General features: G+C 45.4%; 1 protein-coding gene across 2 annotated transcripts in view; it reads left to right on the top strand.

Moving 5' to 3' along the window:
- Nucleotides 1–4,449: 4,449 nt before the first annotated feature.
- Nucleotides 4,450–25,519, top strand: part of LOC106570138 (protein capicua homolog) — a 35,947-nt gene continuing 14,877 nt past the window's right edge. For both annotated transcript variants that reach the window (XM_045694664.2, XM_014142175.3), the window contains exons 1-7: nucleotides 4,450–4,694; nucleotides 8,408–12,630; nucleotides 20,577–20,708; nucleotides 21,204–21,372; nucleotides 22,653–22,752; nucleotides 23,164–23,346; nucleotides 24,951–25,083. In XM_045694664.2, the coding sequence (XP_045550620.2) occupies nucleotides 8,895–12,630; nucleotides 20,577–20,708; nucleotides 21,204–21,372; nucleotides 22,653–22,752; nucleotides 23,164–23,346; nucleotides 24,951–25,083 (4,453 nt within the window). In that variant the 5' untranslated portion in view covers nucleotides 4,450–4,694; nucleotides 8,408–8,894. The remainder of the gene's footprint in view (nucleotides 4,695–8,407; nucleotides 12,631–20,576; nucleotides 20,709–21,203; nucleotides 21,373–22,652; nucleotides 22,753–23,163; nucleotides 23,347–24,950; nucleotides 25,084–25,519) is intronic.

Raw genomic sequence — 25,519 nt, 5'->3', positions numbered from 1 at the left:
TTGGACAGCTCTCTCTCTAATGGTACATCAACTGGCGAAAGCTTGCCAAGTTTATTTACTTCCATACAAACAACTGCTGTTAGCGAGGTGGCTGTTATTACTAGCTATCTGACAGATAACTAGAAGCTAGAGCTGACCTGGCTGTGGTAGCTACTAGCTAGCGTAGCTTATTCATTCACCTCAGTCGAGAGGGGATGAAACATTAGCTAACGTCACATGTCAGTTACAATACTAGCTCAGCACTGCGAATAATCACTTGTTTCGCTTTTGCCAGCTGCATCAGTCAACTAAAGAGTAGAAAGTTTCTCTTCTGCTACCTTTTACAACTCGGTGAAAGAGTGCAACACGAACACACTGAACCATGCTCAACTCTCCCGTGCTGGTCCAGCCAGTCTTCCAGAAGCTTTGCCTTCACACTGCCTGTCAGCCCGCTCTGTGGTGTCAGCGCAGGCCTAAATCCAGTCGGTTAAACACTCCAAACAGCCTACCCGACCTATCGGCAGCGTCTGCATGGTCCTAAGGCACACCGTTGTCCTGTTTTGTATTACATTCCAATGCCAAAACTGGGAGGGACAAAAATGCAATTTCAGAATGTGCCACCACCCCCCCCCCACCCCGTCCCTGTCCCCAGTAAGAGTTGCGCCCCTGTGTAGACGTATCTCTTCTTTCCTCTGACTGTCACCTCTCATTAGAGCGGGGGAGGGGCTGGGGGATGCTTCCCACAAAGGTTGATTGACAGGGCGCTTTAAGCCACCCGCTGGGAGGGTTTGTTGCCTGGCTCTGGGGCGAGGGCTGAGGTCAACGTCTTGAGAAGAGATTGAGGCTGGACCCCAAAGAACAAGGCTAATTATCCTTCATTGTGTGTGTCGCTGTAGTACCGACTCTTTTATACTCTCTCTAACTCAACATAGACAGAGAATGTTCTGTGTCAGCTAGTGGGGATAGCAAATACATTAATGTTGCTTTTGTGCAAACAAATACTTGAATTGTGAAAAATGTTGATTTATTTGACAGAACTTCTCTGTGATTGAGGGAACTACAATGAACAAAAATATGAACGCAACATGTAAAGTGTTGGTCCCATGTTTCATGAGCTGAAAAAAAATAACCCAGAAATGTTCCATACGCACAAAAAGCTTATTTCTCAAAAATGTTGCGCACAAATTTGTTAACATCCCAGTTAGTGAGCATTTCTCCTTTTCCAAGACAATACACCTGACAGATGTGGCATATCAAGAAGCTGATTAAACAGCATGATCATTACACAGATGCACCTTGTGCTGGGGATGATAAAAGACCACTCTACGATCTGCAGTTTTGTCACACAACACAATGCCACAGATGTCTCAAGTTTTGAGGGAGCGTGCAATTGGCATGCAGACTGCAGGAATGTCCACCAGAACTGTTGCCAGAGAATTGAATGTTTGTTTCTCTACCATAATCTACCAATGTTGTTTTAGATCATTTGGCCGACTGTCCTACTGGCCTCAGAACCGCAAACCACGTGTAACCACGCCAGCCCAGTACCTCCACATCTGGCTTCTTCACCTGCGGGATCGTCTGAGACCAGGCGGTGGGGTTATGGTACGGGCAGGCATAAGCTACGGACCATGAACACAATTGCATGCACAGAGATACCATGACGAGATCCTGAGGCCCATTGTCGTGTCATTCATCCGAGTACAAAGCATGTTCAATGTACTGTTTCCAGTTAAAGTCATTTTAATCCAGGGTCCCTGCAACCAATTAAAGACACAGACTGCATCAGGCCCTTTTTGTAAACAGGAACTCAGCAGAAACTCAAAGCCCAAGAGTTACTTTGTGTGTGTGTGTGTTTAGGGAGAGAGATTGGCCTGGACAGCATGTGAGCCAGATCTCTGTAATTGGGATTCATTACTAATGTGTCATGAATGGGTGAGCTGCTTTTCTAGCCTGGTTAGACTCACCATTTGAACTCTGCTCACAGTAACAGCGTTGCATGTTAGTGCATGTTTACTGTATGGTATCGCTCTTCTGTGTCAGTGCAGATATCCTCAGTGAGGCAGGGTCACAGAGGGATTAAACTTTCCCACAAAGCCATTCGTTTATGTAATGTGGATATAGGATTTCTGCTATCCTACATGAAGTATTTGTCATGCTCCTAAAAGGGCTCTGAGATAAGAACAGGATTGCAGAATTAGGTGTAATGGGTTATGATGCAGTTATAATGCATTGTAAGACTTGTCATGAGCACGTATAGCCCCCTTGTAATGTCTTATAATGATTTTGACTAAATTCTAGCCAATTAGTTGAAATGTTGACAGATATGAAATAATATACTCCTTATCGTAAGACATTAAAAATACTTTATACTGAGTTAAAAACCATTAGGTCACAGTTAGGCCAAAAAGATCATGAAGGACATCAACCACCCGAGCCACGACCTGTTCACCCCTCTATCATCCAGAAGGCGACGTCAGTACAGGTGCATCAAAGCTGTGACCAAGAGACAGAAGCTGTTTTTCAATCTCAAGGCCATCAAACTAGCCAGTACTAGCCGGCTACCAACCGGTTACTCAACCCTGCACCTTAGTGGCTGCTGCCCGATATACATAGACATGAAACACTGGTCACTTTAATAATGTTTACATACTGCTTTAGTCATTTCATATGGATATACTGTATTCTACTGTATTTTAGCCAATGCCAATCTGACATTGCTCGTCCTAATATTTATATATTTCTTAATTCCAATGACTAAATATGTGTATGTGACTAATAAAATTGTATTTTATACCTGCAGGCTTTAAATAAAATGTTAGGGATTACTCAACAAGCCCTTTCAAAAACGAGAAATTCTGTATGGTGTTTGCATCTCTCAAACTTTCTATGTCTATATCATTGGTTTACGAAATCATTTCTCGAAGTTACTTCTCTCATATTCTGTTGTCTTACATTTCTGATGATGCGTCGATGGGGTGAATGAAAGCAGACTGCTGAGAGACTGCAGTGCTCTACCCATTCGGGTGTGGAACAGGCTTGCATATCCGTGTGTGTGTGTGTCTGCATGTGTAACCGATGTGAAATGGCTAGTTAGTTAGCGGTGGTGCGCGCTAATAGCGTTTCAATCGGTGACGTCACTCGCTCTGAGACTTGAAGTAGGGTTGCCCCTTGCGTTGCAAGGGCCGCGGCTTTTGTGGCGCGATGGGTAACGATGCTTCGTGGGGTGTCAGTTGTTGATGTGTGCAAGGGTCCCTGGTTCGAGCCCAGGTTGGGGCGAAGAGAGGGACGGAACCTACACTGTTACACATGCATGCGTGTGTGTGTGTGTGTGTGTGTGTGTGTGTGTGTGTCTATGTATGTGTTTACTTCCACACGCAAAGGATCCGTAACGCCCTAGCATGTTATAACTACATGGTACATGTGTGACAAACACACTGCAATGCCACAGAAAGCAGAACTATAGTGTTGACCAAGACCAGTCCGCTCACCATTTGTACATGCATGCTGACAATGCACAGTGTGGTGCACTGCTACAAACCAATCCATACAAACAGGATACATGTCAACATTGTGAAATGTTTAATTGAGGATTGCCTATAGAGGAAAATGTATGGGTAATTCCTTTAGGATCAGTAATCCTTAGGTTTAGTCAAATTTACTCTGGACCCTTCCTGTTTGGCTCAGCTGATGGCAACAAGCATTATGACCTCATCACAGTACTTGGTCATTGGCCTAGAGACCCTCTATCATTTGGCCAATCGTAGATTGATTTGGTGACGTTAGCTTTAAAGTCTATCAGGTTTGATAGGGAGGCGGGACAAAGCGCGGGCTGACGTCAACGATGTCTATATAGCGCAGTGGTTGGCCAGACTGGCTAATGTACAGGAGAAGAAATATCAAAAGTTTCCACCTAAAAAATAACAATAGATACAAATACTTGTATTCGAAATAAATAACAGAAATGGACATTCATAATGTCTAGGTTTTCTATGTTACTTGCTTAAGCGCATCGATCAGCGCAAATAAACAGCTCTAAACTTTTTCTATCCCATTAACTTTACCCTCCCCATTTAGTTGCTGGTTGAACTTCATTTGCTTCCTCTTTTATACTCGCCATGTACAGGTTAAACTACAGGTTAAATATAATTTTGCAGCAGATGTCCTTACATTACCACAACTGCAAAAGCGAGCGTTCAAGAACATCAAATCCCAAAGTACCATTTTTATAGGACCATTACCTCCGCTGTCAGCGCCGCTGTATGCGTTTGTAGATTGGTGAGGAGTTCTTTTTCTTCCATTCGCCCGCCTACTCCCTGTCAGCAGACCTCCCCTAAAGAACTATTGGATGCCGCAGCCCTGTCCTAAACAGCTGTTTGGTGTTTTCCAACAGCACGATTCGACTAAACACGGTGTCAATCAAATTTAGACTCTGCCATGTAGCTCCTTGGATTCATGAAATCTACTGGCTACTGTACTCATATGTGTCCTCTGATTGGCTACATGGACTAGTTGTCAAGGCTATGGGCTTCATTCACCATTTTGCGATTGTAGTGTAGAATGTACCGAGCAGTAGTTTTACCTCCTTTAAGTTGCTTTACAGACGAAAGATAATATGACAGTCCGTTAATTGTCAACCCTGGATTTCCGACTTTTGGCCAACTATCAATTTTGATACTGACTCGATAAATATCTGCATTGAAAATAATTTTGTGGTGAGTAAAACCTACAAATCTTTCTTCTGCAGCACTGCAGTAGCCTGTTTTGCTTTATCGAGATGCTACGTTGTAGACGTTGTCTATAGTAAGCACCCTTTGTAACTACTAATGAAATTTAATTGTCCTTGTTTATAATACACCGTGGAGAGAAGCAAAGAGAGGATTGGATGGCACACTTCATTGAAAAGGGAGCGGTACGGGTGGATTGTCAGCCTAAAACTTTTCTCCCAGAAAATATTAAACGCCATAACTGCCATTATAAGAGTGAGACTTCCTAGAAGTGTTTTTCTTCCGTTGCGATTGAATGCAAAACCTTGAAGTCGTCTGAATCACCAACATAAGAGTTTTTAGCCTTATTATCTCTCCATGGGCTACTATTCGTCATACAAATGTATATTTCCATCTGTCCTTCGTCTGGGCTTGTGGGCCTCGTTTGTACGTTGTGTCCACAATTGTTACTTTTTATTGTAACTTAATTTACAATGTTGCAGTTTGCACACGTCGGGAAATGTGTCACTAAGTTGCATCCAGTATCGTCAACATTTTACAGCAATTGTCACACGAGTGAATTTACAACACAATTACTTTGGTTTCTGTCGCGCGATGTAATGACATATTGTTTGATTGAACTAAGCCTACTTACTGTCTGTTTGTAACACCCCATTGCGATTCGTTCCACAACACCGTATATCGGAAGAATGGGCCTTTACATTTTTAACTTCACGTGTAAATGTCGCAAGAAGAAGATTTTTCCAAGCGGCCTTGTGTTGTTTGGCCTGCGTCACTGGACTTCACGGCCCTGTTGTGTAGTAAACTGATAGTAATCACAAAGCACTAGGACCAATAAGAGTGCTTCACACATACACCGCACGGTACTACTCAGCAAAACTAACAGTGACCACATTCCTGCAATCGTTTGCATTTTACAGTACTTCAGTTTAGGGTTGTATTTTATTTTTTTATTTTTTTCTTAATCTAAATTCAGCCTAAGTCTACTTTAAGTACGTGACATTTGTACATTAGCCGGTAGTTGCACTAAAGGTCCATATTCTCCAACAGTTATCATAGTTTTATAGTTCTATATTTATGCATCGAAGCTGTCGAGATGTAAATTCATCCCACTGGGCACACACTGGTTAAATGAATGTTGCTTTCTCGTCATTTCAATGAAATGATGTTGAACCCAACGTGGAACAGACGTTGAATTTGACGTCTGTGCCCAATGGGATGTTATGCTAATATGGATTTTCATAATGCTCTAATAGGACATTACAACAAGTTCTCCAATGGTGACAAATGGCAGTGCTAGGTTTATACGGCGTTGATATGGCAACATTTATTGAACATTGAATCAACACAAGATTGAACATGAACGCAATATTGACAAATGGATAAGGCTCATACATTTAGAATGGAAATGCGGTTGTGCCTTCTCTCGAAGTTGTTATCATTATGACACACCCACATACTTGCTGGTGTGCATAATGCACTATTGAGTAAACAATGTGCACACTTCCAACTTGAAAAAAGCGAGGCAACAAATTATTTTACGATGACAGTTCTTTGAATGCAATCTCAAGTCTCCTGAATAGAATTTGCATAAGACAGATACTGGGTTGTAACTGTGTGTATTATCAAACAGCAGTTTACATGTTGTGTGGTCACAACAATACAGGTCTGTAGTTTCTTATTACAAGTAGATGCCTTGGGAGTTCTGTCGAGCTGAATGTATTAAATTACTTGACGTACATGACATTGTAACAACCTAATATTCAATAAATATCATAATTTGTCCCAGACATGTTGTATATGTCTCAAACATACCATGACATGTAGCATTAAACTCCATGTGATTAAAGCAAAAGTCGTACTCTGCAAAATAATTTGGTCTAGACTTTGATGTTTTTATTTGGTCGTGTACAAAAAGATGATCAGGCTTTTTGTTGAATCACTTTGCGGTGTTGTCTGAAACTGAGGCTGATGGGAACTGTGTACTGGAAAAAACAACCCATAATGTAAGAAAGATAGGCCTACAACACTTGACGCTGCCTGTTTCAAAAGGAAAACCCAAAGCAAAACTGTTGGTTTTCAGATAGTTTCTTTTATCCACATAGGTCAGCATTCAACAACATGGATGTTTACCCTGGCAGTGACAAATGCCTCTAAATGAGTGGTTGGTATGAAATCTAAGGAGAAAGAGAGGGCTAAAGAGACAGGGTAAAAAAGTAGCAGGAAGTTAGGTAATGGTCCATGACAGGAAGTGTGGATTGTAGGGGCGGATTGGTTCGGCTACGAAATAGATAAAGGTCACCACCGAGAACGAGTGAGAGAGAGAGGGGGAAAGAACGCCTGAGTAAGAGAGAGAGAATGAGAGAAATGCGAGTGAACAAGAAGGAATTCCCCCACCTCCACTGCCTTAGCCAAGAAACCAGCGCGTGTGTGTGTGTGAGTGTGTGTGTGTGTGTGGGTGCAGACTTGTCTGGACGAGCACTTCCAAATGTGCCTGCCGCTATTCTGCTATGCTATATTGTTATATTACTTTACACGTTATATAAGATTGGTTCATTATGGTTTAATTTGGATTCACACAGTGTATAATTCTATGTAATATAGGCTACATTATGGAATGTACGCATTGTACACTGAGTATACAAAACATTAGGAACACCTTCTTAATATTGAGTTGCACCCCCTTTTGCCCTCAGAATCGCCTCAATTCGTCGGGCATGGACTCTACAAAGTGTCAAAAGTGTTCCACTGGGATGCTGGCCCATGTTGACTCCAATACTTCCCACAGTTGGCTGGATGTCCTTTGGGCGGTGGACCATTCTTGATACACAAGGGAAACCCAGTAGCGTTGCAGTTCGTTACACACTCAAACCGGTGTGCCTGGCACCTACCACAATACCCTGTTCAAAGGCACTTATATTCTTTGTCTTGCCTGTTCACCCTCTGAATGGCACACATACACATCATTGTTTAAATTGTCTCAAGGCTTTAAAATCCTTCTTTAACCTGTCTCCTTCCCTTAATATACACAGATTATTTATTTAACCTTTATTTAAATAGGCAAGTCAGTAAAGAACAAATTCTTATTTTACAATGATGGCCTACCCCGGCCAAACCCTCCCCTAACCCGGCCAAACCCTCCCCTAACCCGGCCAAACCCTCCCCTAACCCGGCCAAACCCTCCCCTAATCCGGACAACGCAGGGCCAATTGTGCGCCGCTCTATGGGACTCCCAATCACAACCGGTTGTGATACAGCCCGGGATCGAACCAGGGTCTGTATTGATGCCTGTAGCACTGAGATGCAGTGCCTTAGACCGCTGCGCCACTCGGGAGATCTGATTGAAGTGGATTTAACAAGTGACTTCAATAAGGGATCATAGCTTTCACCTGGGTTCACCTGGTCAGTCTATGTCATGGAAAGAGCAGGTGTTCCTAATGTTTTGTAATAAATTAGTAATACCCGTTACTTCTTATGTTGGGTGATATATTATTCAATAATGAATGTATTACCAAGGACAAAAAAATACAGTTTTATAGAATAGGCCTATATTTGAAATTATTTCGAAAAAATGGGCCGTTTTACTTTGACAGCCACTTCACCCCACCTCAGCCATTGTCCGGTGAATGGGCTTTTTATAATGTCACAATGCATTTAACACATGAATAATCCAGTCCTCTTTATGTTCTGCTGTGTTTCAGGGTCTGGAATAAGGTGGAAAGAGCTGGAGACACAGAAAGAGGAAAGGGCGGGATGAGAAAGAGAGGAGCTGGAAGAGCAGGGAAGTAGAGGGAGGAGAGCGAGAGGAGCTGGAAGAGCAGGGAAGTAGAGGGAGGAGAGCGAGAGGAGCTGGAAGAGCAGGGAAGTAGAGGGAGGAGAGCGAGAGGGGCTGGAAGAGCAGGGAAGTAGAGGGAGGAGAGCGAGAGGAGCTGGAAGAGCAGGGAAGTAGAGGGAGGAGAGCGAGAGGGGCTGGAAGAGCAGGGAAGTAGAGGGAGGAGAGCGAGAGGAGCTGGAAGAGCAGGGAAGTAGAGGGAGGAGAGCGAGAGGAGCTGGAAGAGCAGGGAAGTAGAGGGAGGAGAGCGAGAGGGGCTGGAAGAGCAGGGAAGTAGAGGGAGGAGAGAGGAACTGAGAATCTGTTCTCTGGAAAAATAAGCCACTGTAAATCGTAAAGGAAACGCCAATGCAGAGATGAAGCCGATTAAAAAGCAAGGAAGGCGCTCGCCCCCGTCGACCCGGGCCAAAGGTGGGAAGAGACGGGGGGCGGTGGACAGTGGGGAGAAAAGAGACTCGGACGAGAACAGAGACCGATCCCCCAAAAGTCAGACCTCACCCCAAACCTCATCTCACTCAGAGTCTTCTCAGGATGAGTCGGTGACGCTTACGGCTAGGGCCACGCCAGAGAGGGAGGTCCACAGAGAGGGGCCCCGGCTCCCAGAGACAGCGGCCGCAGCAGCAGGGTCCCTCCCTGGGAAGTCGGAGGACTCCCGCCCGGGGTGCGTCAAGTCATTGAGCGCCCACAGCACAGACAGCAGCAGCAGCGCTGCCAGCGCCGCCAACAGCCCCAACCCCTCGTCCAACCGGAAGACGGCCACCTTCAAGGCCCGCGTCCCCAAGAAGAAGTACACCTCTGAGCACTGTGCTGCTGCAGCTGCTGCCGCCAGCAACCACGGATACCACGGCAACCCCGGCACGCCCCCACTGAACAGCAGTAGTGCTCACTGTGGCAGTAACACCGGTAGTCAGTCTTCGGGCGTATCTTCGGGGCCCGGGTCGACGGCGAGTGAGGGTGGTTCGCTCACTGACATCAACAGTCAGACCAGGAGACCAGTGGAGGACTACATTACCATTATAGCTCCACCACAGGACAGGGACAACACACCTGGACCCCCTCCCACAGGAGACAGAGACAGGAGAGGCCCAGAGGGAGGCAGAGAAATCTCCCCCAGCCCTGTCCGCTGCTCCTCTACAGACACAGCCAGCGAACACGACCCTGACGTGAGCGAGCCACGCCGCCCCGACTTTCCCCACACCAACCCCAACACCGAAGCACACACACTGGACCTGGTGCAACGTAGCACCCCACGCACTCCAACCCCACAGAGCCTGTCGGACGCGCTAGCCGACGCCCTGGCCAAAGGTCTAAAGAACCAGCGGGTGCTAGCCAGGCAGGCTCGGAGGAGGACTGGGAAGGGGGAAGAGGAGAACGGAAGGGGAGGGGGGAGGGAGAGTATGGACTCAGTGTTCCGAGCGGGCGTGGTGCGGCGGGTGAGCGGCGAGCACGGCAGCTTGGAGGTGCAGCTGAACGGCGAGAAGGAGCTGTACTGCTACCCGTTCCGCGAGGGCCCCCAGGGGCCCGTGGACATCATCATGGACGCCCCGCCGCCCGGCTCCCAGGCCGTGCCCATTGGCACCCCTGTGTGCGTGCCCTTCGGAGGCAATGAGGACGGCGGCACCACAGAAGCCCAGCGCCAGTGGTACCGAGAGGGCCTGGTCACCCAGGTGGACTCCCACCCGGCTGTGTCCTACCCCTATAGAGTGTTGTTAGAGGACAGAGCGCCCCCAGGGGATGAGGAGGGGGATGGCAGGGTGGGCACTCCTACGGCTGTGTGGGTGTCCCGTCAGAGCCTCCGCCTGCTGGTGCCCCCCTGGGACCTGGACCTTGGACCCTCCGGAGGGGGGCGAGAGGAGGGCAATGCTGCCGCTGAGAGGGGGAGAGAGAGGGAGAGAGAGAGAGAGGACAGGGACGAAATAGAAGTGGAGCAGGAGCTGTGTTTCATCAGCCATGGGATGGGGCTCAGCGCAGCTGTGGCTGGGTCCGTGTTGGGGAGGCTTTCATACCCTGGAACGGCCCCCGCCTCCTCGTCTTCCTCCACTGTCAGCTCCCCCGTCACCCCCGCCTCGGTGCTGAGTCTGGTGTCCGGAAGAGACTGGGAGCGAGAGAAGGACCTGGTGGAGAGAGAGCGGGAGCTCCAGAGGAAACAAGAGAGAGATAACCGAGAGAGGGCCAAGCAGCACCACCACTTCATGCCCCTGACCCCCGAGGAGGACATAGAGGTGTCCCACTTCAGCATGGTGCCCATGGGGGCGACGGGAGGGGCGGCCAAGGCCCTGACGGTGTCCCAGCACAGGCACATACTCTCCAAGCCGCCCCCGGGCTACCTCAGCCCCCACCTGTCCGTGGTACGGGGCCTCGGAGGCACCCCACTGGTGGGCCCCCACCTGGCCCTCAACCCCCACCCTCCTGCCTCCCCCACGGTGCTAATGGGCTTGGAGTCGGGAGCCCTGGCAGCGGGGGCGGCCGTCATCGCCACCCCTCAGCTCCCTCCTCTGCCCTCCTCGTCCTCCCGCGGCTCCTTGGATAAGCCACCCTCGTCAAACGCCAACTCCCACGGTGCACCTGGAGGGGGTGGAGGCTCAGGTTCGGCGTCCTCGTCGCGCTCCCGCACCCCTCTCACAGCAGCCCAGCAGAAGTACAAGAAGGGCGACGTGGTGTGTACCCCCACGGGCATCCGCAAGAAGTTCAACGGCAAGCAGTGGAGGAGGCTGTGCTCCAGAGAGGGCTGCTCTAAGGAGTCCCAGAGAAGAGGCTACTGCTCGCGTCATCTCTCCATGAGAACTAAAGAGATGGAGGCCAGCGGAGGGGGCAGAGACCGTGGCGGGGCCAGCAGTACGGGCACCCTAACCCCGTCAGACCTGAGGCTGGGCGGCGGCCGGACCAGTTCGGAGTTCGACTGGGACAACACGTCGCGAGACAGCAGCGAAGCGAGCAGTAGGGGAGGTGATTCACGCCCCCGCATGGTCCTGCCCTCGTTCCTGCCCCAGGACCTATCACACTTCGACTTTGATGAGTGCGAGGCGGCCACCATAATGGTGTCTCTGGGCAGCTCCCGCTCGGGCACGCCCTCCTACTCTCCCATCTCCAACCAGTCGCCCTTCTCGCCCACGCCGTCGCCCTCGCCAACCCCGCTCCTCAGCTTCCGCCCGGCCACCTTCAGCCCCATCACGGCCCCGCCTTCTCTCACCCCTCGCCGCCACCGCCATCTGAGCGGCACTAAGATGAGCACGCCGGGCTCGGAGCGCCACCTGTCGGGCATCGTACCCACGTTCCAGACCAACCTCACCTTCACCGTGCCCATGAGCCCCAGCAAGCGGAAACTGGATGCCCTTCCTCCGCCCCTGCCCCTCCCCGACCAGCAACTAGGGGAGACTATAGGCCTCCGGCCAGCCACCTTCAGGGTGCTCTCCCCTCAGAGCCAGCCCACCACCCCCTCCTCGCTCTCCTTCCCCCGGCCCCGGAGCGCCACCAGCCGCCCCCCGTCCTCCGCCGCCTCCACCCCTCCACCCATGCTGGTGTCCCCCACCCCTCCCTCCCCACTGCCCCAGGACCCCAGCCCCCGCCGCATCGTGCCCCTGCGAGACTCCCCCGTCATCGTTAGGAACCCCGACGTCCCCCTGGCCAAGTTTACAGAGGGACCCTTAGGGAGGAGGGGAGGAGGGGGCTGCTCCTCCAGAGACCACAGCCAGCCCCTGCACCTTGCCACCGGCCTCCAAGCACCCGTGCCCATCAACGGCGCCCCCACCAATGGAGCGGTCCTCATGCGAAACCCCGCCTCCACCCTGGTCCTTGTAACCTCCACCCAGTCCCTGACTCCAGCCGTCACAGGACGCCCTGTCCACTCCAGCCCAGCCCCCAGTGGTGGCTCCGCCTCCATGTCCTCTACTGGCTCCGCCCTCTCCAGCTCTGGATCAGGCGGTAGGGAGTGGGAGAGGAAGTCCGGAGGGCATCAGGACGGCATTGGAGGGACACTGCCCCAGCCGGTAGCCTGCCACCCCTCGCCCACTGCCCTGCTGCCCCTAATCCTACCAGCCGAGTCCCCTCAACCTGCACCCCGCAAGGACATCATCATGGGACGGCCCGGGACAGGTAACACCACAATCATTATAGGGGTATATAGGAGTTAATATAAAGGGGTTTATAAACTGGGTGGTTCGAGCCCTGAATGCTGATTGGCTGACAGCCGTGGTATATCAGACCGTATACCTCAGGTATGACAAAAGATTTTCACTTAGGGTTGTACTCACTTTTGTTGCCAGCGGTTTAGACATTAATGGCTGTGTGTTGAGTTATTTTGAGGGGACAGCAAATTTACACTGTTATACAAGCTGTACACTCACTACTTTACATTGTAGCAAAGTGTCATTTCTTCAGTGTTGTCACATGAAAAGATATACTCAAATATTTACAAAAATGTGAGGGGTGTACTCACTTTTGTGAGATACTGTATATATTTATATATTTGTAATAATGACATTTACAACAATACTGAATGAACAATGAACGCTTTTATTTTATCTTAATATAATACATAAATAAAATAAATTTTGTCTCAAATAAATAATGAAACATGTTCAATTTGGTTTAAATAATACAAAAACACAGTGTTGGAGAAGAAAGTAAAAGTGCAATATGTGCCATGTAAAAAAGCTAACGTTTAAGTTCCTTGCTCAGAACATGAGAACATATGAAAGCTGGTGGTTCCTTTTAACATGAATCTTCAATATTCCCAGGTAAGAAGTTTTAGGTTGTAGTTATTATAGGAATTATGACGCGTCGACTATTTCTCTCTATACCGTTTGTATTTCATATACCTTTGACTATTGGATATTCTTATAGGCACTATAGTATTGCCAGCCTTATCTCAGGAGTTGATAGGCTTGAAGTCATAAACAGCGCTGTGCCTCAAGCATTGCTAAGAGCTGCTGGCAAACGCAGTAAAGTGCTGTTTGAATGAATGCTTACGAGCCTGCTGCTGCCTACCACCGCTTAGTCAGACTGCTCTATCAAATATCAAATCATAGACTTAATTATAATATAATAAACACACAGAAATACCAGCCATAGGTCATTAATATGGTCAAATCCGAAAACTATCATTTAGAAAACAAAACGTTTATTCTTTCAGTGAACGGGTGGCAACCCTAAGTCTAAATATTGCTGTTACATTGCAAAACTTTCAATGTTATGTCATAATTATGTAAAATTCTGGCAAATTAATTACGGTTTTTGTTAGGAAGAAATGGTCTTCACACAGTTCACAACGAGCCAGGCGGCCCAAACTGCTGCATTTACTCTGACTCTACTTGCACAGAACGCAAGAGAAGTGACACAATTTCCCTAGTTAATATTGCCTGCTAACATGAATTTCTTTTAACTAAATATGCAGGTTTAAAAATATATACTTGTGTATTGATTTTAAGAAAGGCATTGATGTTTATGGTTAGGTACATTTGTGCAACGATTGTGCTTTTTTCGTGAATGCGCTTTTGTTAAATCATCACCCGTTTGGCGAAGTTGAAGTAGGCTGTGATTCGATGATAAATTAAGAGGCACTGCATTGATTATATGCAACGCAGGACAGGCTAATTAAACTAGTAATATCATCAACCATGTGAAGTTAACTAGTGATTATGTTAAGATTGATTGTTTTTTATAAGATAAGTTTAATGCTAGCAAGCAACTTACCTTGGCTTCTTGCAGCCACAAGGTCCTTTTGATGCTGCACTCGCATAACAGGTGGTCAGCATGCCACGCAGTCTCCTCATGGGTTGCAATGTACTCGGCCATAATTGGCATTGGAAAATGCAGATTACCGATTGTTATGAAAACTTGAAATCGGCACCTATTAATCGGCCATGCCGATTAATCGGTCGGCCGCTAGTTAGTATATAGGTGTTAGTATATAGGGGTTAGTATATAGGGGTGTATAGGGGTTAGTATATAGGGGTGTATAGGTGTTAGTATATAGAGGTGTATAGGGGTTAGTATATAGGGGTGTATAGGGGTTAGTATATAGGGGTGTATAGGGGTTAGTATATAGAGGTGTATAGGTGTTAGTATATAGAGGTGTATAGGGGTTAGTATATAGAGGTGTATAGGGGTTAGTATATAGGGGTTAGTATATGGGGTGTATAGGGGTTAGTATATAGGGGTGTATAGGGGTTAGTATATAGGAGTGTATAGGGGTCAGTATATAGGGGTGTATAGGGGTTAGTATATAGAGGTGTATGGGGTTAGTATATAGGGGTGTATTTGGGTGTATAGGGGTTAGTATATAGAGGTGTATAGGGGTTAGTATAAAGAGGTGTATAGGGGTTAGTGTATAGGGGTGTATAGGGGTTAGTATATAGCGGTGTATAGGGGTTAGTGTATAGGGGTTAGTATATAGAGGTGTATAGGGGTTAGTATATAGAGGTGTATAGGGGTTAGTATATAGGAGTGTATAGGGGTTAGTGTATAGGGGTGTATAGTGGTTAGTATATAGAGGTGTATAGGGGTTAGTATATAGAGGTGTATAGGGGTTAGTATATAGGGGTGTATAGGGGTTAGTATATAGGGGTGTATAGGGGTTAGTATATATAGGTGTATAGGGGTTAGTATATAGAGGTGTATAGGGGTTAGTGTATAGGGGTTAGTGTATAGGGGTTAGTATAAAGAGGTGTATAGGGGTTAGTATATAGGGGTGTATAGGGGTTAGTAGATAGAGATGTATGGGGTTAGTATATAGAGGTGTATAGGGGTTAGTATAAAGAGGTGTATAGGGGTTAGTATAAAGAGGTGTATATAGGTTAGTATATAGAGGTGTATAGGGGTTAGTATATAGGGGTGTATAGGGGTTAGTATATAGAGGTGTATAGAGGTTAGTATATAGAGGTGTATAGGGGTTAGTATATAGGGGTGTATAGGGGTTAGTATATAGAGGTGTATGGGGTTAGTATATAGGGGTGTATAGGGGTTAGTATATAGAGGTGTATAGGGGTTAGTATATAGAGGTGTATAGGGGTTAGTATATAGGGGTGTATAGGGGTTAGTATATAGAGATGTATGGGGTTAGTATATAGAGGTGTATAGGGGTTAGTATATAGGGGTGTATAGGGGTTAGTATATAGAGGTGTATGGGGTTAGTATATAGAGGTGTATGGGGTTAGTATATAGAGGTGTATAGAGGTTAGTATATAGAGGTGTATAGGGGTTAGTATAAGGAGGTGTATAGGGGTTAGTATATAGAGGTGTATAGAGGTTAGTATATAGAGGTGTATGGGGTTAGTATATAGAGGTGTATAGAGGTTAGTATATAGAGGTCTATAGGGGTTAGTATATAGAGGTGTATAGGGGTTAGTATATAGAGGTGTATAGAGGTTAGTATATAGAGGTGTATAGGGGTTAGTATATAGGGGTGTATAGGGGTTAGTATATAGAGGTGTATATGGGTTAGTATAAAGAGGTGTATAGGGGTTAGTATATAGAGGTGTATAGAGGTTAGTATATAGAGGTGTATGGGGTTAGTATATAGAGGTGTATAGAGGTTAGTATATAGAGGTGTATAGGGGTTAGTATATAGAGGTGTATAGGGGTTAGTATATAGAGGTGTATAGGGGTTAGTATATAGGGGTGTATAGGGGTTAGTATATAGAGGTGTATAGGGGTTAGTATATAGAGGTGTATAGGGGTTAGTATATAGGGGTGTATAGGGGTTAGTATATAGAGGTGTATAGGGGTTAGTATATAGAGGTGTATAGAGGTTAGTATATAGGGGTGTATAGGGGTTAGTATATAGAGATGTATGGGTTAGTATATAGAGGTCTATAGGGGTTAGTATAAAGAGGTGTATAGGGGTTAGTATATAGAGGTGTATAGAGGTTAGTATATAGAGGTGTATAGGGGTTAGTATATAGGGGTGTATAGGGGTTAGTATATAGAGGTGTATAGAGGTTAGTATATAGAGGTGTATAGGGGTTAGTATATAGGGGAGTATAGGGGTTAGTATAAAGAGGTGTATAGGGGTTAGTATATAGAGGTGTATAGAGGTTAGTATATAGAGGTGTATGGGGTTAGTATATAGAGGTGTATAGAGGTTAGTATATAGAGGTGTATAGGGGTTAGTATATAGAGGTGTATAGGGGTTAGTATATAGAGGTGTATAGAGGTTAGTATATAGAGGTGTATGGGGTTAGTATATAGAGGTGTATAGAGGTTAGTATATAGAGGTGTATAGGGGTTAGTATATAGGAGTGTATGGGGTTAGTATATAGAGGTGTATGGGGTTAGTATATAGAGGTGTTTAGAGGTTGGTATATAGAGGTGTATAGGGGTTAGTATATAGAGCTGTATAGGGGTTAGTATATAGAGGTGTATAGGAGTTAGTATATAGAGGTGTATAGGGGTTAGTATATAGAGGTGTATAGAGGTTAGTATATAGAGATGTATGGGGTTAGTATATAGAGGTGTATAGGGGTTAGTATATAGAGGTGTATAGGGGTTAGTATATAGAGGTGTATAGGGGTTAGTATATAGGGGTGTATAGGGGTTAGTATATAGAGGTGTATAGAGGTTAGTATATAGAGGTGTATAGGGGTTAGTATATAGAGGTGTATAGGGGTTAGTATATAGAGGTGTATAGAGGTTAGTATATAGAGGGGTTAGGGGTATATAGACATCATAGTGACATACATCAGTGATAAGGGAAATGGGGAGAGTTATTATTGGAGGAATGCGACACTATTCTTCCATGACAAATTCCATCATTTGGTGTTTTGTTGATGGTGGTGGAAAACGCTGTCTCAGACGCCGCTCCAGAATCTCCCATGAGTGTTCCATTGGGTTGAGATCTGGTGACTGAGACGGCCATGGCATATGGGTTACATGGTTTTCATGCTCATCAAACCATTCAGTGACCCCTCGTGCCCTGTGCATGGGGGCCTTGTCATCCTGGAAGAGACCACTCCCATCAGGGTAGAAACGATTCACCACAGGTTGAATGTGATCACTCAGAATGGCTGTGTATTTATTGGCGTTTACCTTGCCCTCTAAGGGGTTGTGTGGATCTAAACCATGCCAGGAGAATGCACTCCCACATCGTAACAGAGCTGCCAAGAACCCTCATTTACTCAAGTGTTTCCTTTATTTTGGCAGTTACCTGTGTGTAAAAGTGAGTGACTTCAGTGACAAGAAATGTACATTTGTACTTTTGCAACATGGCCGCAAGAATGCTGTGTCAGGCATTACGTAGTAGGCAGCTAAATATAATGTTGGTCTGGTATGTCTTTCAGAATGTGTGTGTGTGTGTTTGAGTGTGTGTGGTGTGTGGTTTGGTGCAGGGTGTGTGATACAGGGTGTTGGTCTGCGTGCTTCAGTTTCAGTTAAACTCTTAAAAGGAATGTGTCTAGACATGCAAGGCTGCTGACAAATGCACACACAGTCACACACACACACACACACACACACACACACACACACACACACACACACACACACACACACACACACACACACACACACACACACACACACACACACACACACACACACACAGTCACACACAGTCACACACACAGCTCTCAATATAGCAGACAATACACAACCTCGGGCAGAGCACCAAGGGCAAATCCAGTGTTTTTTTTTATCCCACTGAACTGAAAAGGAGTAATCATATTGCAGTGTTGTCATGGATACTTTGTCTCTCCATAGAATTAGTGCAGTTAAGCTTAGAACTCTCTCTGCTTGTTGGATCGTGCTTCTCTCTGCTGTTCTATCAGTTATTCTCTATGGGGGCAAATCCTAACTTCCACTTCAAATTCTCACTTAGTCCCGTTGAAGTCAATGGGAGATTAAGTGAACATGTAGATTAAATGGAAGTTAGGATTCGCCCCTATGCTTTCGCTCCTAACTTTCTTCTAGAATCTAAAACCTCATAGACACCAGTTAGTGTTTTCATTGTAACACTCTCTCAACACACCCCAGAGTTCGGAGCTAGCCCGTCTAGACCAGTAGTCTCAACGTGTGTGTATGAAATGACATGCTCCCCCCATGACCCTGCCGCGTGTCATGAGATTATCTGAGGAGGGCTTGCAAGTTAACCACTTCAAACACTTCTGAGAAGAGACCCCTCTCTCTCGTAAACACAACTCATTCATCCTTCCTCATGTACAGTGTCTCACCTGACCAACATCGAATCAAATGGAATGTTATTTGTCACATGCTTCATAAACAACAGGTGTGGACTAACAGGGAAACGCTTACTTACGGGTCCTTCCCAACAATGCAGAGAGAAAGAACATGGAGAAATAATAGAAAAGTAAAACACGTAATGAAAGTAATAATAGATACCCAATGAGTAACGATAACTTGGCTTTATACACAGGGATTTATTTTATTTAACCTTTATTTAACTAGGCAAGTCAGTTAAGAACAAATTCTTATTTACAATGACGGCCTACCAAAAAGCTAAAGGCCTCCTGCGGAGACGGGGGCTGGGATTAAAAATAAAAAATATAGAAATATAGGACAAAATACACATCAGGCAACAACATAGCAAGGCAGCAACACATGACAACACAGCATGGTTGCAACACAACATGACAACAACATGGTAGCAACACAACATCGTAGCAGCATAAAACATGGTACAAACATTATTGGGCACAGTCAACAGCACAAAGGGCAAGAAGGTAGAGACAACAATACATCACGCGAAGCAGCTACAACTGTCAGTGAGAGTGTCCGTGATGGAGTCTTTGAATGAAGAGATGGAGACAAAACTGTCCAGTTTGAGTGTTTGTTGCAGCTCGTTCCAGTCGCTAGCTGCAGCGAACTGAAAAGAGGAGCGACCCAGGGATGTCTGTGCTTTGCAGACATTTAACTAGGTACCAGTACCTAGTCGATGTGCAGGGGTACGAGGTAATTGAGGTAGATACTGTATGTACATAGAACTGGGAATAAAGTGACAGATAATAATAGCAGCAACAGCATATGTGATGAGTCAGAAAAGTTTGTCCAAAAAAGTATGTCAATGCAGATAGTCCAGGTAGCTATTTGGTTATCTTTTAAACTAACTATTTAGCAGTCTTTTAGCTTGGGGGTAGAAGCTCTTCAGGGTCCTGTTGGTTCCAGACTTGGTGCATTGGTACCGCTTGCCATGCGGTAGCAGAGAGAACAGTCTATGACTAGGGTGGCTGGAGTCTTTGATCATTTTTAGGGCCTTCCTCTGACACCGCCTGGTATAGAGGTCCTGGATGGCAGGTAACTCGGCCCCAGGGATGTACTGGGCCATATGCACTACCCTCTGTAGCGCCTTGCGGTCAGATGCCAAGCAGTTGCCTTACCAGCGGTGATGCAGCCAGTCAAGATGCTCTCAATGGTGCAGCTGTAGAACATTTTGAGACTCTGATGGCCCGTACTAAATCTTTTCAGCCTCCTGAGGGGGTAGAGGCGTTGTCGTCCCCATTTCGGGACTGTATGGGTGTGTGTGGACCATGATAGATCCTTAGTGATGTGGATACTCAGGGGTCACTTTGAAATGTCAGGGGAACGATCTCAATGCGACTCAAAAATCGTAAAAGAAGTTGCAATATGTGAAACCCCATATACTGTAAGTACAGTATATGTTATTCTTCACCAACTAGGTTGTCATTGTAAAATATAATTTCTTCTCTATGTACTTTGAGAAATATCTGAATCAATTGAAGCATATTATATACTAACCAAGACCTATGTTCCTTTTCCAATAAGACCCTGTATATTAGTATTCCATTTGACTGTTTGACTGTTAACCAGTGTGGATTCCAACATGGTGGGTCACTTCCCAATGGGGCTGAGATGGACATGACTAAAGACTGGGCTCTAACAGGAAATATTTTGTTTTTCTTAAGGGTCACAAGAGAATTGAAATGGCGGGGAATTCAGTATGGTCACGCCGTCATGGCACAAAGACAATTTGGGAACCACTGCAGTTAACACTCACTATTTGAGATTTTTTTTTAAATCACCAACTATTCATAATATTTTCCTTCTGAATCCGCCTTTTCCTCCCACAGTATGGACCAATGTGGAGCCCCGGTCAGTGCCAGTGTTTCCTTGGCATTCATTGGTCCCTTTCCTGGAGCCCAGCCAATCGAGTGCGGCTGCCCAGCCCACTGATGGCCAACAGCTTGTCAATCAGAGCAACGGTGAGGAATAAATTGGCCTATTCTGGTCAGGTTGCATACACAACTCATATGTGTTGTACTTACTTATATTGTAAAGATATTTATAGGGAAAAGTGTACAGTATACCGTATTGCATCTTTCACTATTTGCTGCATCACTTCATAAATAAATAACTCTTAAATAACTGAACTAAAATAAGTACAAATAACAGTACAAATAAATAAAAAAAAGTTTATGTTGGTGACATTCAACCTGCCTGTTTTTACATTGAGATTTAATTACATGGATTACATTGAGTTTATTAACGAGTCCAAGAATCATCATTTCCCTATGAAACCATTTTAGCTACTTAATGTAAGGGATAATCAACAAGGGGCTATGCGTTCTCTGGAAATAATGCATGGCGCGGAAGGTGGGTGCAACGACACAGAGCAGAGTGAAAATTACCAACCAATTACAGATGAGGGATGAAAACCAACCAGCATCCACCAGCTAACTCCCCTCTCTCTTGGTCAGAGCCTCGTTGTGGGGTGGCCCTAGTGAGTGACGGACGGGTGGGCCCAACAGATGCAGGACGAGGGTCTCCATCCCGCCCACCGACCTCCTCCAATGACAACAACCCCCAAGCTGAAAGAGCAGAAAGAGGCGGAGCCGACAGCGAGACGGAAAGCGATGCAGATGACCCGTACGTTTTTTATAGGTTGTTTAATGGTCGTTCGAAAGTGTGTCATCTGTTGTATTGCAGGTGACACACTACAAGTGGGATGTAAAATGAATTAATGCTGTCTGTAATATTTGAAAGCCCCCCTAGGGCTTTCTAGAATAGTCTTTCACAAAGGCTTGCATTGCAGTAGGAACCAGGAAAGACCGGTTCTCTTTCAATTCCTCTAGCTTATTATTGTTGAATAAATTTAGTTTGATGGAGAGACCTACATAGAGCAAATGTTATAGCTGTGTTTGTATACAGTAGAATGTACCACTTTAAACCCCCAAATGGGCTTAGAAATTAAGTGATGAAGAAGGATAAATCTTTCTGCCCCACTCATCAATTCTTAATCGAGGTAGGTTTCTAAGGGCATATTGTCTTGAAGAAATAGCTATTAGCACAGAATTGAAAAAGATAGGAAAATCTGCCCTTTTTTCTGGTTCTCCTACACATTAACACATGATTATGTTTTTCTGATTGGCAGGCCATATTCACATTAAGTTTCTGATTGGCAGGCCATATTCACATTAAGTTTCTGATTGGCAGGCCATATTCACATTAAGTTTCTGATTGGCAGGCCATATTCACATTAAGTTTCTGATTGGCAGGCCATATTCACATTGAGTTTCTGATTGGCAGGCCATATTCACATTAAGTTTCTGATTGGCAGGCCATATTCACATTAAGTTTCTGATTGGCAGGCCATATTCACATTAAGTTTCTGATTGGCAGGCCATATTCACATTAAGTTTCTGATTGGCAGGCCATATTCACATTGAGTTTCTGATTGGCAGGCCATATTCACATTAAGTTTCTGATTGGCAGGCCATATTCACATTAAGTTTCTGATTGGCAGGCCATATTCACATTGAGTTTCTGATTGGCAGGCCATATTCACATTAAGTTTCTGATTGGCAGGCCATATTCACATTAAGTTTCTGATTGGCAGGCCATATTCACATTGAGTTTCTGATTGGCAGGCCATATTCACATTACGTTTCTGATTGGCAGGCCATATTCACATTGAGTTTCTGATTGGCAGGCCATATTCACATTAAGTTTCTGATTGGCAGGCCATATTCACATTGAGTTTCTGATTGGCAGGCCATATTCACATTACGTTTCTGATTGGCAGGCCATATTCACATTACGTTTCTGATTGGCAGGCCATATTCACATTGAGTTTCTGATTGGCAGGCCATATTCACATTGAGTTTCTGATTGGCAGGGCATATTCACATTGCATTTCTTATTGACAGGTTCTTTCCAGGTGTAGCAAATGATACTGCCCCGTCTACAGGCACTATGAAGAGGCGGTCTCAGTCCCTCAGTGCTCTTCCAAAAGATGGAGACAGAAAGGTGAGCTCTCTGCTTGACTGTCTCTGGCTTTTATTTTATTAGCTGTGTCTCTCAGTCCAATATCTCCCACTCACATACATTATGTGTCCCTCGCTCTGTGTGCCATTAGCTCAAACTTGAAATTGCCATTATCTACAGATCAAGGATCAGATTACATGACCCCCAATGTCAATCTTACCATTAGGGGGATAAAGAATATCTGACCCTGTATCAGTGGTTAGGGTCAAATTCGAACTACTCCTTGTGGCTCATCGCTTCCATGCACCCTCTTACCTCTCTCTCTCTCTCTTTCTCTCTCTCTCTATCTCTTTCTCTCTCTCTCTCTCTCTCTCTCTCTCTCTCTCTCTCCTTTCTCTCTCTCTCTCGCTCTCTATCTCTCTCTCTCTCTCTTTTTCTCTCTCTCTGTCTTAGAGGGAAAAGGACCACATTCGGCGGCCAATGAACGCGTTCATGATCTTTAGCAAGCGTCACCGGGCGCTGGTGCACCAGAGGCACCCCAACCAGGACAACCGCACGGTCAGCAAGATCCTGGGCGAGTGGTGGTACGCCCTGGGGCCACAAGAGAAGCAGAAGTACCACGACCTCGCCTTCCAGGTACATACCAATGATATACAGTGCATTCAGAAAGTATTCAGACCCCTTGAATTTTCCACATTTTGTTACGTTACAGCCTTATTCAAAAAAACTAAAATCCTCATCAATCTACACACAATACCCCATAATGACGAAGACCCTTTACTCAGTACTTTGTTGAAGCACCTCTGGAAGCAATTACAGCCTTGAGTCTTCTTAGGTATGACGCTACAAGCTTGGTACACCTGTATTTGGGGAGTTTCTCCCATTCCTCTCTGCAGATCCTCTCAAGCTCTGTCAGGTTGGATAGAGAGTGTCGCTGCACAACTATTTTCAGGTCTCTCCAGAGATGTTCGATCTGGTTCAAGTCCGGTCTCTGGCTGGGCCACTCAAGGACATTCAGAGACTTGTCCCGAAGCCACTCCTGCGTTGACTTGGCTGTGTGCTTAATGGAAGCCACTGTGTTCCTGGGGACCTTCAATGCTGCTGATATGTTCTGGTACCCTTCCCCAGATCTGTGCTTCGACACAATCCTGTCTCGGATCTCTACGGACAATTCCTTCAACCTCATGGCTTGGATTTTGCTCTGACATGCACTGTCAACTGTGGGACCTTCTGTAGACAGGTGTGTGCCTTTTCAAATCATGTCCAATCAATTGAATTTACCACAGATGGACTCCAATCAAGTTGTAGAAACATCTCAGGGATGATCAAAGGAAACAGGATGCACCTTAGCTCAATTTCGAGTCTCATAGCAAAGGGTTGGAATTCTTATAATGTATTTTTTATAAATTTGCAAACATTTCTAAAAACCTGTTTGCGCTTTGTCATTATGGGGTATTGCTGAGGATTTTTATGTGTTTAATCCATTTTAGAATAAGGCTGTAACATAACAAAATTTGGAAAAGTCAAGGGGTCTGAATACTTTCCGAAGGCACTGTATATAAACCCTGGATGACTGACAGGGTTTATATACATACTGTATTGAAGCCACTGCCCAGTCATCTTGGTTTCTCCTCCAGTGTAAAAAAGATTTTGGAAGCTATAGAAATTAATGTCTACATTTATTTTTTGCACGCTTATTCAATTGCAGACACCCTAATGCATACTTTTAAATGATATTATGTTGGCTAAATATAAAAAAGTTATTAAAAAAAGGTATATAAACATTTTCCTTAAAGTATTTTTTTAAGAGAGTTCTAATGTTACTGTCCCCATTACGGCAAAAAAAAAAGACTTAAATTCATGTAGTTTTGTTCTTGAAACATTGAATTGAAATACTGTAGAATTCCATTCATTCCTATGGAGGACTGCTGCTACTGGGGAGTGCCAATATGGCCGACCGGTGTCTTCAAAGCTTCTCAATGGCCAATACAGAGCATCAGCAATCCAGGGTTTATACACATTATTGTTACATAGACCATACAGCACAAGCAGATCTGGGACCAGGCAATAATGATTATGTTAATATAAAAAGATTGTATTGTTTATTGTGCCTTTCAATACACCCAAGGACTTTGAACCGGAGAATAGGATATTCGGTTTTCTTTCTGTCCTTCCTCTATCCTTTTAATGTTATGACTCCTTGTGACTGACTCTATTCTCCCTCCATTCCTCCCTCCCAGGTGAAGGAGGCTCACTTCAGGGCCCACCCAGACTGGAAGTGGTGCAACAAGGACAGGAGGAAGTCTATCTCTGAGGGCCGAGGGACCCCAGGGGCCAAAGAAGCACGCGAGAGGAGCATGTCGGAGAGTGCAGGTCAGGGTGTGTGGTGTGTGTGTGTGTGGTGTGGTGTGTGTGTGTGTGTGGTGTGTGTGTGTGTGTGTGTGTGTGGTGTGTGTGTGTGTGTGTGTGTGTGTGTGTGTGTGTGTGTGTGTCTTTTCACCATAGGTGCGTTTGCATTTGTGTATGTTTATTTATCATCTTAAGGTCTTACACTTTACTTACAGGAACATGTACATAGTAGTGAGAGGACTGTAATGAAAAGTGTTACCTACTTATTGGTATGTGTCTGTGCTCCACTCCTCTGAGTGTGCATGTGTGTGGGTGGGTTTGTTTTTCCCTGTGACTATTTTTAAATGTCTTGCGTGCAATGTACGCTATTGGCCTTTTTACCAGACACTGGACGAAATGGCAAGCTCAATTGAGAATCTCCATTGAAAGTGCTTTTTCGTCCAGCACTACGTTTAATGTG

This window comes from Salmo salar, chromosome 14 (assembly GCF_965601325.2).
Source record: "Salmo salar chromosome 14, fSalSal1, whole genome shotgun sequence".
Classification (NCBI taxonomy): Eukaryota; Metazoa; Chordata; class Actinopteri; order Salmoniformes; family Salmonidae; genus Salmo; species Salmo salar.
This window is presented reverse-complemented; position numbering and strand designations above follow the sequence as displayed.